The sequence below is a fragment of the Tiliqua scincoides genome, chromosome 4 (genome assembly GCF_035046505.1).
Source record: "Tiliqua scincoides isolate rTilSci1 chromosome 4, rTilSci1.hap2, whole genome shotgun sequence".
Classification (NCBI taxonomy): domain Eukaryota; kingdom Metazoa; phylum Chordata; class Lepidosauria; order Squamata; family Scincidae; genus Tiliqua; species Tiliqua scincoides.
Window position 1 is genome coordinate 109,447,163 of NC_089824.1, and position 14,123 is coordinate 109,461,285.

At 42.6% G+C, this 14,123-nt stretch overlaps 1 protein-coding gene across 2 annotated transcripts in view; it reads right to left on the reverse strand.

The window, feature by feature from the left end:
- Nucleotides 1-5,287: 5,287 nt before the first annotated feature.
- The window catches only part of KIFAP3 (kinesin associated protein 3), a 93,117-nt gene continuing 84,281 nt past the window's right edge, over nucleotides 5,288-14,123 (reverse strand). For both annotated transcript variants that reach the window (XM_066625464.1, XM_066625463.1), the window contains exon 20: nucleotides 5,288-5,995. In XM_066625464.1, the coding sequence (XP_066481561.1) occupies nucleotides 5,887-5,995 (109 nt within the window). In that variant the 3' untranslated portion in view covers nucleotides 5,288-5,886. The remainder of the gene's footprint in view (nucleotides 5,996-14,123) is intronic.

Below are 14,123 nucleotides of genomic sequence, written 5' to 3' on the forward strand. Positions count from 1 at the left end.
TCTTTGTGTTTATGCAACATTGGGCAGAAATTGCTTAAATGTGGATAGGACTGCAGCCTTAGTTATGTGACCCAGCCTTCACCGGCCTGCACTGCCTGTTTTTGACAGACTTGGGGGGGGGGGGAACACACCAGAAAAAAGACTCTAAAACATTTATTGCCCTTTATTTACACAAACTGGCAAACTGCAGGAGTTCAGCTCTTTGCAGGGCAGTTAGCAACTATCTGATTTTTGAATAGCCCCTGTTTACATTGGAGGCTCTGTGGGACCCACCAAGTGGGTCCCAACCCACAGTTTGAGAAATCTAGGTAAAGCTGAGCTGTAGTACCTGCAGCAGAACACTGGAAGAATAGTAAAGGTGATAGGTGTCTACAGTTAATTCCAGCATCAGAATATAAAGGGATTGGATTGTCAGTATTAGAGAATGGGGCCTGTTCACTACACACATACAAAACAATACTATTTCAGTATACTCTTCCTGTTCTTTCTATACAGTTTGTACCCAGAGACAATTGTCTTCCATCAATTCTCTCCATTCTGTCAGCTTTCTGGTATCCCCCATCTCAGCTTGGGGTCTTCTAGCATTAGCAAAGAAGCACTTATATGTTGTGTCTCTCCCAGATGCCACAAGCTTGTGCATTTCTGAGTGTCCTTTCTAATATGCGTTTGCCACTCAAGAGTTGCATCCCTCAGCAATGACATCCTACTTCTTCCCAAACATCTCATTCTCTATTATGGCTACTCTTTCCAAAATGTATTTTGGGGATGCAAAAGTTACAGAGAATCTTGTGGTACTTTAAATACTAGGAGATTTAGGGCACAATCCTAACTTGTGCTGGAACAGGCAGGCCAACTGGCCTGTGCTGTATCTTGCGCGCAGGTTTGGTACAGGCTGGGGCACAACTCACAGTAAGGGAATTTCATTCCCCTGAGAAATGCCCCCAAGAGCTCTATGGGGCTACTCAGATCTGCACCTGAGGTTTCATGGGCGCGTATTCGAGCAGCCCATGTAATGCTGCTTGGGCCAAGGATGGGAGTTAGGATCCAGACTGCACTGCTTCGGCTGGCCCCAGCCCCCTCCCAGGCCCTATACGCCCCTGGGCCACCCTCCACCCTAAAACCCAACCTCCCTCCTTGCCTCTGTTCCTCCCACCTTCCGTGCTCTCCCACACCCGTGCCAGCCTGCCTGGGTCAGCACAAACTTACCTTGTCCCAGCACACGTCCGGTTCCAACCTAGCCTGCTCCTGATTAGTCACAAATGTGCTTTACAGCACTTACGACACTCGAGAGCTGGCACAAGGGACATGTACCAGCTCAGGGCAGTGTTAGGATTGTGCTACCCTTGTGGTAAAAACTTTAGGGATGAGAACCCACTTTATCAGAGGTGCTCGTGCTGAATATGCATAACAAGATTAACAAACACATATAAGAAAAAGAATTCTTTGCAGAGAGGCAGTCATTTCCATGACTTGTTCTGACCCATTTTTACTGTGTCAAATTTGCTTATGAATTCCAGTATGGCACTCCAACTTGGAGTCTCTATCTGAAGGCATTTGAATATTTAAAAATTACAAAATGTTGCAGTATGCACATCTTCCTTGGATAAAGAATGTCCCAATGGACTCACTGTTAAACTGCAGAAGTGTGTATTGGAATATTAAACTGCAGAGGTGTGTATTGGCGTACGTATTAAGCATGGAACAGTGAGACTTAGGGCGCAATCCTAACCAACTTTTCAGCACTGGCATAGCTGTGCCAGTGGGGCATGTGCTGCATCCTGCAGCTGGGGGGTAGTCTTGGAGGCCTCTTTAAAGTAATGCAGTGTTTGTTCCCTTACCTTATTGTTGCATTGCCCTTATGTCAGAGCAGGAAAGTTGGCTAGGATTGCGGCCTTACACTATCTTATTTTTTCTTCATCTTTGTTTTACATTTTCCCAGTTTCTTCTGTTCTCTGTGTATGTTTGTAATCTGTTCTAAGTTGTTTTACAAACTGACCCTTCATTGACTGTGGGTTCTGTTAAAGGGAAATTTATCTTTCCTGGCCTGACCCCAACCACCAGAGTGATACTTCTCTAGGAATCTTCCCCTTATTCTCCTCTTTTAACCCTTATGATTGCCTAGAAAGTATCACTTTGGGGCTCCCACCCCATTTAAATTTCAAGCCTCTGTAGTCTAGGAATGCACATCACCTTTGTGAGTGATTCCATTTTGGCTACAACCCCTTAGCAAGGGGGTGAGGACTTTAAATATAAACAGAAAGTAACTGCTAAAATTGTCCAAATATTTCAATGTGAGATTTTCCTTTAGGGAATATGAGAAGAAACTCTCCTTCTGATAGTTATGCATGCTTCCCTTCTCTCTTACACACAGTATGTGATGCTGTTCACAATAGCTTGAAAGATACACATACCAGAAGGATGAGCAGCTGTTACATAGACCTGCAAATTTGATGGGCAGAAAAACCTTTTTCAAAATTTATGTTTCGTTTTAGCAAGGCCTGCCAAGATTTTGGACTGACAATCAGCCTGAAGAAAACACAGGTCATGGTTCAGGATGTGGACTCACCTCCCTGCATTACAATTTCTGCACATGAACTGGAGGTTATCCATGACTTTGTGTACCTTGGCTCAACGATCTCCGACACTCTTTCTCTCAATACCGAGCTAAACAAACACATCGGTAAAGCAGCTACCACGTTTTCCAGACTCACAAAGAGAGTCTGGTCCAACAAGAAGCTGACGGAACATACCAAGATCCAGGTCTACAGAGCTTGCGTCCTGAGTACACTTCTGTACTGCAGCGAGTCATGGACTCTTCACTCACAACAGGAGAGGAAACTGAACGCTTTCCACATGTGCTGCCTCCGACGTATTCTCAGCATCACCTGGCAGGACAAAGTTCCAAACAACACAGTCCTGGAACGTGCTGGAATCCCTAGCATGTATGCACTACTGAAACAAAGATGCCTGCGTTGGCTCGGTCATGTCGTGAGAATGGATGATGGCCGGATCCCAAAGGATCTCCTCTATGGAGAACTCGTGCAAGGAACGCTCCCTACAGGTAGACCACAGCTGCGATACAAGGACAGCTGCAAGAGGGATCTGAAGGCCTTAGGAGTGGACCTCAACAAGTGGGAAACCCTGGCCTCTGAGCGGCCCGCTTGGAGGCAGGCTGTGCAACATGGCCTTTCCCAGTTTGAAGAGACACTTGGCCAACAGTCTGAGTCTAAGAGGCAAAGAAGGAAGGCCCATAGCCAGGGAGACAGACCAGGGACAGACTGCACTTGCTCCCAGTGTGGAAGGGATTGTCACTCCCGAATCGGCCTTTTCAGTCACACTAGACGCTGTTCCAGAACCACCTTTCAGAGCGCAATACCATAGTCTTTCGAGACTGAAGGTTGCCAACTACAACATATGAATTTGGAGTGCCGATTCCAAAAAGGGCATCAGTTTTGCCCTAGCATGTCTAGTTTTGGAGATACGGCATAGCCTCAATGAATGGTTCAAGCAGCTTCCTTGTGAGGAAGCCATGGTGTAGGCTTCCTCATGAGGAAACTGCTTGAACCATTCCAAATACACCCAGGAATAAGTCTAACTTTTAAGACATCAGAGGGTGTGTTGGCCTGTGTTATTTAGTTGTTTACCAATGGGGAGAGTATTGTCCTATTCATTTTATGTGTGAAATGTTCTTTTAAAAATCTAAAAATATTGCACTGTAAACTGAATGCTGAGCTTATGTATGTACTCAGGCCAGCTAAGACAGTTCTAGAGAGAAGCAAATCCCTTACTACCTCTCAAATTCTGCTATCCTCTTGGCTAAGCAACATTGCTGTTCTACAGAGGGCTGGTTTAGATGGTACTTTCATCTATCTGATTTTAAATCTCTATAGAGGTTTTTTTCTACTTCAAACTGAGAGTTCGTGTCCTTGCTTATTGGTACAATGTGTTATTTTATGTATACAATTCTAAAAGAACCTTTTTCAATTTCAGATGTAATCTTGGTTGTAATCTGCTACTCAGGGTAGCAGGGCCTAAGTTGCAAGACGGGTTTTAATATGATGTAATACCATGATGACCAGCCTACAGGGAAGGAGTAAACATGGGCTGTGATATTTTAATCATTTAGTGGAAAAACACTACAGAAACACATGAAACTTCTAATATTGTGTAGCCAAGTCCTAGCTTGGATTGGACCAGTCTTGAAGCCTTTAGGAGACTGGTTCATTTTCTGAGTGTTTCTTATATGTGGGATGTTGGTATTCAATCTTAAGCATGCATATGCCATAGTACACCAGAAAGTAACTGCTCAAATGAACCAATGTGTGAGCCACCCAGGTGGGAACCAAACAAGCATGCCTGGTGGTCTGTGTATGGGTAAGGCCCCCCTGCTCAAATAAGTTTGGCATTAGCTTCAATATTTTAATAGCAAGCAACATAAAGGCAGATTTAAGGCTATTAAAAATAGTTCTCCATGCAATGTAGTAAAAGGACTCAGGGGAGACATTTCCTACAAGAATTTTGGACAGCAGAATGAACATGCAAAGGAATTACACTTCCACAGTGGGAGGTCTGGGTTTATCACTCAGTTTTCATATCATAGTAGAATGACTCGTAAGAGACCCAGGCTGGTCATTGTACCTCTAGGTTAACAAACTGAAAGACATTCCTATGTGTTACTGATTCAAGCTGCTCTGTTCAGAAACTGTTAAAAACCAACTGCTTAATAAACATTACTCAATTTCTATGATTTTTCTAACTAGATGAGTACATATGGAAAAAAGCATAACAATTCAAATGATGACCAATATAAGAAGTTTCCTTTTCAGCATTAGCTTCCATAAATATGGGCACAGTGGGCAGTTCTAAAACTTACTAGGCTAAGGGCCGTACCCTATTCAGCTTTCTAGCACCAATGCAACTGCAATGCAGCCCTGAGATAAGTGGACAAATGTTCTCTAATCTTGAGAAGGCCTTTGTAATCCCCCCTCCGCCAGAATGCAGCATATGCCCTGTTGACCTGCTGCAACAGTGCTGGAAAGTTGGATAGGATTGGGCCCTTAGAGCAGCAATTTTCAACCACTGCCTTGGCACACTGGTGAAGGGTGATTCATTACTAGGGCCATTGGGGATGTGTGCCACCTACCACCAGCATGGTGTGCCTTGTCAAAAAAAAAAAACAACAACTGATGGTGCTTTTGCTTTTGTCTTTTTGGTATTTCCCCATCTTATTTCTGACAGAACAGGACAGTACTATACCTGTGATTTCCCTTGTAATTTGAAAGCCATATTGCACATTGAACAGTTTATTTCAACCACAGTTAAAGTTGATACACAATGCATATGCACATCTGTATGACAACTATGGAAAAACAATACAACATATAATTACTTGCAACAGGTATGCTAAGCATGTCTTTTTGGGAGAGATCTTTCAAGATGAAGAGGCCTGTCTCTGGATTTTAGTGTTATTCAGCCTTATTCAAGGACATTAAAACAAGATAAATCCATTAAGTTTTCACAAAGTAATTAAATTATTGCTCATAAACAAAATATCAAATTCAGTTAAGATCTCATGGAGCCTGGGCATCCACTACTAAAGACTGTAGAATCTGTTATTAATAGAAGTTAAATTAGTTGTTTAATCTACATAACCTTTTACGACCTAGCTAATAAAATTTCCAACATCTGGCAAAAACTGTACAAAAAAAATGTGTGCAGCGAAGAGTTACTAAATGACCAATATCGCTTGAATGATACATACCAAAGGAAATGTACCACGCAGACCTGTAAACAGCAGCATCATGCATTACTAAGAAAAAAAAGTATCAATTCAGCTACAGTTAATCAAGAATACAGGAAAGTAATAGTCCAATACAGCAGACTGCTTTATCGAGCTCCAAAGCCGTAGTAGTAAGGTTCGTCTGGTCGATATCCATAAGCAGTGGTGGGGCGATTTGGGATACCCATAGGTTGGCCAAATCCATCCATTGCAGCACTATACAGAAAAGAAAACACAGCTGAGTTGACATTTGTAACATAGCCATGGGACATCACAGATGTCTGTTTCAGATGTCTGTTTCAGAATGCAATCTTTGAAGGTATTTAATATCAACTAATGGAGGCTAACAGAAGCAAAACATATACAGGAATGACTGAAATTTCTGCCCAATCCCAGAGTTAGTTCCCAAAAATCAAATCATTCATTACTTCTGCACATATCTGCTCATGCGAGCAGACTACTCATGTGACTAAAGTAACATAGGAGCAACTAGTCAAAGAAACCTGCCCTTTCCCTTCTAGGAGCAGTAATACTGCAAACAGCAATTCTTCTAGCTTCTCTAGCACAGAAACAGAGCTGGGGTTTCACATGAAATCGAACATTACACTGCCGACATGATTTACTGGATCGTAGAAACTGACTGAGAGATATGGAATATGTGTGTGTGTGTGTGTGTGTGTGTGTGTGTTTGTGAGAGAGAGAGTCAGTGAGTGAGTACACGTGTGTGCACGCACACAAGTAAACTCGAGAGCCAGCATATGGGATCTTAGCACCAAGTACGCTCAAAATATTCACTCCCAGCTACTTATGACAAGTAAATAAGGAAGGCTGCAAATAACCTGGGAATTCTTTCACAGGCCAGGTGAAGTAGGGATGTCTCTCTGAAGTAACAGAAGCTACAGATAAGCACATTTGCAAAGGTCTGAGCCTTTATGGTGAACAATTCAACAAATGTGGAATATTCAAACAAAGAACCTTTGCTGCATGGGCTAAATATACCCCCCCCCCCCAACTAATAGTAATATTTTCAGAGTGGTCACATATGGCATTATGGAAATATGCCTCAAATGTAAGCACAAACTCCCAGGCAACTTTATCCTTATTATCCTTGATTAGAAGCTGGAGCAGGCAGGGGCCAAGGACTGACTCATGAAAAGATGTAAAGTCATAGTGCAAGTTCCTAGTGTGCTTTTGTCATCACTTCCAGTCTACCTAGACCACACTGCATCTAATATGAAGTCTTATAGTGAATGGAAACCCAGGATCTCATCTTCAGTGTAGGTACAAGCATGCAGGATGAGAAACCTGCTACTTTCTACTACCTGCTATGAGAAACCTATTACTTTTTTTAATAAAAGTAAATTATTATCAATGTCTGGCTTTATTGCCATTTCAAAGGGAAGAAAACAAGCACATGGTAGCAGTCTTTTAGGGATACTATAGATAGGGCATTCAGGACAATTCATAAATAAGTCAACACCAGCTGAGTACCTCATGCACACTTTATGTTTTGATGGCACATCTAAGTAGTGGCATATCTAAGTATGCACAGCTGTGCATACTTATAATCACTGGTTACGTAAAGTGCCAAGTTCATTTTGCACTACTTCAGGGACAGCCAATGGTGCAGGAACACTAGTAAATTTGAAAAGATGAAGCTGTCTTATAAATCAGGTGTTCTGAAACTGGTGGGTCACCCACCAGCCTGAGAAGCCCTGTCTCTGACCCCTTAAGGGGCAGGGAAAGGTAGTAATGCAATCCCAAGGATCGTGCTGCTGCCAGGGACAAGTTTTCCACTTACATGCAGCCAGTGCCAGCCTCCTGGGGATCTGGGGAGCCTGCAGACCCCTCTGCAGGGCTCCCCAAGCCTCCAAACATCTTGGAAAAGGGTTTTTAAAAAAATCTCTTCCAGCTGGAAGCTTGGGGAGCCTGTCACTGGTTCATCTTGCCTGGTACTGTGCCTTCTGACCGTCAGTAGCTCTTCAGGAACAAAGTACGTCTTTTCCAGTCCCAGATTTGCAGTAAGAGATCCTCTAAATGGAGAGGATAGAGCCATTTTCAGCCACTGTGCCATGGCACATTGGTGTGCTGTGGATTATCTGCAGGTGTGCTGCAGGAGTTTGGCGGAGGATCATTTGTTGTTAGGGCCACTGGGGGAAGTGAGCCCCTGCTGTCAGTGCCATGGGCCTTGTCAACTGTCAAAAAACTGATGGCGTGCCTTGGCAACTTTTGTGCGTTATTATTATTATACCGCTTTTAAACAGAAAGTTCACAAAGCAGTTTACAGAGAAAATCAAACAATTAATGGCTCCCTGTTCCAAAAGGGCTCAGAATCTAAAAGGATGCAAAAGAACACCAGCAGACAGCCACTAGAAAAGACAGTGCTGGGGTGAGGGGCCAGCTACTCTCGCCCCACTGAATAAAAGAAGAGCACCCACTAAAATATGCCTCTTATCCATGAGATGAAAAAAGGTTGAAAATTGCTGGGATAGAGCCTGAACGTCCCTCACTTCAGAGATTGTTCATCGAATAAGCAGCCTGCATTTCTTCATGCATTTCAAGGGAGCAGAGAAGCAAGTTGCTTATTGAGACAACAAGCTTCTGCTTAAGCCATTAGATGGCACTCTTCTCTTATCTCTGGATAATATCCACTGTTTCCAGCCATTTCCAATTTACTTCAACTTCTTCAGAACTACTCCTGAACATATTTGGAATTAGGTAAGGGAAGAGAATCATGGTTTCAATTATGTTCTGATCAAATCAACCCTTTTAGTTCAATAAACATGTATGTAATTAGACACAGAGCTTTAGAGTTTAAAGCTTGAGAAATTCTGGTTATTTCCAAATGGTGCCAAAGAGAACTGTAAGGACAATTTGAGACAAACGCTACAGTACAAAAGGAAAAAAAGGCAAACCAGGAAAAACCTAGCAGTAAAGAATCAGCTCATTGAACACACTGTGAATCTGGCCTAGTTCACACGCTACTTTTCTGGGATGCTTGCTGCTCTGATTTCCCACATGCAATAGTAACTAGTTAAGTTTCACATGCATGGGTGGTTCCCATTTTAGTGTCAGGTCCAATGGAAGTGTTGCACCAGTATGGAATTTTAGACATTTTTCATGCACTGTGACAATAAGCTAGGGTGGGGAGTGGCAAACACACCACAAAGCCATTAGATACTTCTCTTTCTCTCAATTATTGCTAGAGGTGTTTGCTTCTGGTGAGTAAGATAGGATTACATCCCAAGTCTTACAGAACACAATGGACTTACTTCTGAGTAAAGCAAATAACACAATTTTCAAACATCTCCGCTGCATGTTTCTAGGAACCAGAACATAGCCACTCATTGAGAACACAACAGCTAACCTTCAGACTACCACAACTGTCAAGCTAGATCTGTTATACTGTAAAAATGTGGTTGTCTAAAATAGTTATTTGCCTTTCTTTATTCCCCTTCTTCTTCTACAGGGGAATTCTTAAGTTTCAGAATGGAAGAAGGAATAATCCACACCCTAAATTACAGGCCAGGAGAGACGCACAGACATGTGGCCTGACAATACCCACAACCTGGATGCATTTTCTCCAAAATTTCAAAGAATGCCTCCATCAAGGCATTACAATTACATAATTTCATAGTTTCATGCCTATTAGTATAGATTCTTAATTACCAAAATGGATGGTTTTCCAAGGACCATTCCAGCATTTTTGTGGGTGCAATAAATGCACAAATGTTTCCCCCATCTCAGCAAATGTACCCAATACGATTGCAATTTCAGGAACTGTCGTGTACAGTAGTATGAACACCATGGCATCTATGGCCAAACACCAAAATAGCAGATTCTCAGACCTCCACCATGTAGTAAACTTTAAACTATTTTTAAAATCTGTTTATGGAATAATAGGAATTATGTTCTTTTGGGAATGAGTGCTCTCCTCTATCATTCCAGCTCTTAAGCAACTATAAAAAATGGAGATAACAGTACATCAATCAAGGCTACAAGTTTTCTGTACAGCAATGATTTCCATTTTCTGAACCTTTCACTTTTCTCTTAAAAAAAATAAATTTGGAGACTGTTCAGCTACCTGCCCCTTTCCTAAAGCAGCAAATACTAGTGTCATCATGCTAAACAACAAGACTAATCCCCTCTTCATTATGTGGGGACACTATATTTCAGTAACAGGCACTAAGTCCATACTAGTGCAAGGATTGTGCTAACCATATGCGCAAACTTAAAGGGGAACCATGCTCAATCATAGCCCCTTTCTCCTTTACACTGTGTTAACAAGCTAGCAATCCAATTCAAATTTAATACGTACCAATCACCACCTTTTAAACAAGTTAATTTTTATATGGTTGTCCAAGTGTGCTCCAGTCCTTTACAGAATCTGGATATAAAATTTCTGCTGTTTTGAACAGCGGTTCCACCTTTGTGAAATCCAGCGAAAGTCAGAAGACTAAAACAATTTATCAGTATCTGTTAAACTGGGTTTCAAGGAGTTTACTAGCCCAGTCCTATCTGCTCTGGCACCACTGGGTGCAGCAGTACCAAAATGGCTACCACTGCATCCAGCAGGGCCAGAGAATGAAAGGCCCCTTCCCCGGAGGAAAGCCCCAGGCCCTGCAGTGGAGCTACTGGCATCTGTGCCAGTTATTTTGCCAGCACAGACAAGAGAAGCCCTGTGTCGGGTTTTGTAGCCCAACACAGGGCATAGGATATGGCAAAGGAGGCCTCCTCTAGTCCCCCCCCCCGGGGCCAGTCTCTCCCTGTCCTGACCTCCCCCACCTGAAGGTGTTACTTGCCCCTGGTGGTCACGTGTTGTCCTCCTCCCAGTGCTGAGGCCCAGTGCTGGCGCTCCCTGCTCTCCTGGTGCTGCAAACATGCTTTATGGCACGTTTGCAACACTCAGTCCTGACAGTATGCTCATACCACTGGCATGAGAGAGCTCAGGATTGGGCTCCAAGTCTCTGAAAATTCTTGTTGCTAGTGGTACATACTGACATGTGATGCAGGTTCAGAGGCATAGATTCCTCTTGGACCTTTGCCCACAGTGACTGGGTGACATGAAGTTAAAGTAGTGAACAGCTCAGCTTAGCTAATTACTGTGTAATTCTAACCTCAGTTGCTAGATCATTTTGAAGCCCTTTAAAATAAGAACTGTGTATTTTACCCCCTTGCACTCTTAATGATTTGTTTTTTTAGTCTGAAATCATTTCCAGCCATCAGTTATACTTGCGGTCTCTACATATGCACTTCTCTTGAGCATAAATATTTCTTTTTCCTATAGGTCTGCCAGCCTTGTCAGAGCACATTTCACTGTAAACTGAAGACCAATACTTAAAACCTCTTGGATTACCTAGGCTGCTAGCATGATCTAGGACCACTCCAGAATGACAGTTCAGCTTTTTAAAGTGCCTGTGAGAGAAAAGATTTCCAAAAATTCAAAGCAGTACTGAATTCACAGCAAAAATTATCACATATAGTCAGGATCCCAAAAGCAGCTGAGACTTCAAAATGCAGTGAACAAATAGCATGAGCAGAATTACACTGAGGAGGAAATCTATCCAGCTTGTAGAGGCAAACTTTTTCACAATTATAAGTCTTCAGATTTAAAAAAAAAACTGATGTGCTTAACCGTGTCTTTCGAAGGTCAAAGTTTCCATGAGTAGCAAACCTCTAACTGACCAAAAGAAAAAGTCAGACCTGGATAGAGCAAAACTCTGTGTACAAGTTTAGCAAATGCATGCTACAATCCTATGTGTTCCTAGAATGTACGTCCCATTGAAATCCAGAGGACTGACTTCTGAATAAACTTGCATAGGACTGTGCTGTAAGTAAAGTGAATGTGCAGTGCAGCAGAAACACTTGAGCCTGCTCATTTTCACTTTTCACATTATGTTTTAAAAAGGTAATGTATCATGGTATATGTGTACACTCTCAATACTGGGCACACCTATGGCAAACTCAATACACAATGGGGCAGCAGAATCTTGGCCGTCTATCTCCACAAGTCTTGCCATAATGTCTTTAATCATGTATGTGAGCCCAATACAGGTCTTCCTGCATTATCCACGGGGGTTCTGTTCCAGGAACCCTCACGAACAATAAAGTTTGTGGGTTTCAAGGGCCCTTTAACCCTCCATCTGGAAGATGTTCTGAGGGCCGAAGAGGCCATTTACAGCCTCCCTGGCCTTAGAACACCTTCTAAGGTCTCTGGAGGCCTTAGAAGGTCAGTTCTGGTTTTATGGGAAAAATGGAAATGACATTTTAATTCCTTCAGAGGGCCAGGAAACCCCTCTCTGGTTCTCTGAAGGCCTTCACAGCTGCTCAAAGCCTCCCTGACCCTCAGAACACCCTCACCATAGCTCCCTTCACCTCTGGATGGGCCATGTGGGTCCATTCCGTGGGTTCAGGGACCTGTGGATACTGAAATCTGCAGATCCCAAATCTGCAGATACAGTGAGCCCACTGTATTGACAAAATAGTTGTCTACACGCCAGTGCATCATTAAAGACATCTGGCAAGACTTTTGGGGACTTGGGTGCCCTTTGGGGAGAAAATAAATTTATAATATAATAAATAAATATAAGGTCAAATCCTGCTGCCCGCTGTGTATTGAGTTTTCCAGAGGCAGGCCAGTGATATTGGTTCTTGCCAACTGATACAACCCGATGTGGGAGGTATCCAGTTTTCCTAAAACAAAGTGTACTGCACATCACGAAGAGCTTAATGGGTACAAAATAGTTCATTAATGAATTCAGTATGGAAAACTGATGGCAATTTCTGATCTTAAAAGGAATAAAAATGTACAAGAGTCTCCCCATGAGAATTTGAGTACCCAGAAGAGACAATGATCAATGCATTTTTGCCCATAATGAATCAATGATGCTTTTGAAACTTATCTGATGCAAAAGCTCTCATATACTGTACTTCCATAATGAACCTCATTAAGCTCTCAGCCAAGTTTCTAAACTTAGAACTGCTTAGAGAGACACCCGTGTTCAAACACAATCCTGGATTTACATTAGCTTGAATGCCTCTTTGTTTACTGGTATTCCTACATAAGACTAAACCACAACCATTATTTGACACTTCCACTGACATAGGAAATTATTTATTATGCAATATCAGCAATAAAAGCAGTTTCCCTGCCGAGAAGTCTCAAAACAGAAGAAAAAGGTATAAAAGAGCAGAGGAAAGAAAAAACATAGGTCCACATCTGCACCTTCTCCTGTGGCCTTCCACCAAGGCAGTCCCCTTTCCCTTTTTATTTGAGACTTTTTCCTCTGGAACAAGTATTACAATGTTTTAAAGAACAAAGGACACCATTTCAAAGCTACTGGTCTAGTAAGACAGCTCAAAGAAAATATTTATTTACCCAACATGTCATTAATCTGTGGAGCTCCTTGCCACAGGATGCAGGGATGGCACCTGACTTAGATGTCTTTAAAAGGAAATTTGACAATTTTATGGAGGAAAATTTCATCACAGGTTACAGGCCATGAAGGGTATACACAACCTCCTGGTTTCAGAAGTGGGCTATTGGTGAAATGGCAGATGCAAAAGAGTAGCACTAGGATGCAGGTATCTTGAGTGTCTTGAGAGTTGTCTTGAGTGTTCCCCGAGGCACCTGGTGGCTCTTCCTATGTTCTTATGTTCTAAAACAGAGATTCCCACCAGCCTGGGAAACACTGGGCTATGCCCTTTTAAGGGGCAAGAGGGGGAAGGCAGCAATGCAATCCTCAGGATCATGCTGCTGCCAGGAACGGGGGGGGGGGGTTTCCTTACTTTCTACCAGCAGCGCTGACATCCGGAGGGTGCAGAGAGCCCTGCAGAGGCCTCCATAGAGCTTCCCAAGTCTCAGAAACTGAAAAAAGTGATTGGAATCCACCGCAGAAGTTGGCTCCAACTGAATTTTTTTCAGTTTCTGAGGCCTGGGGAGCCTGGTGGAGGTGTCCGTGGGGCTCTCAGCAAGCCCCCCCCCCATGCCAGTGCTGCTTGTGGAAGGTAAGGAAACCCTCCTTCTGTTCCTGGCAGTGGTTTGGAAACCCGCAGTTTGGAAACCACTGTTCTAAAGAGTTGCCATTAAACTGGCTGTTATGAAGAGGGCCTGGAGTGTTCACAAAATTGTAAATACGACATATGAAATGAAGCAAAATGCAAAAAAGTCCAGCTTAATGGTCAGTTTTCTTTATACTGAAACAGTTTCCATTCTTAGCTTCTGTCTTAAATGTTACATTTGTTAAAAGTAAAACTTTATTATGCTGATTCATGAAGGCTTTAAAGGTAGACTATTAAATTACTGTCAAATTATTCTTTTGAGTCTTGCATTATCCAAAAGTTA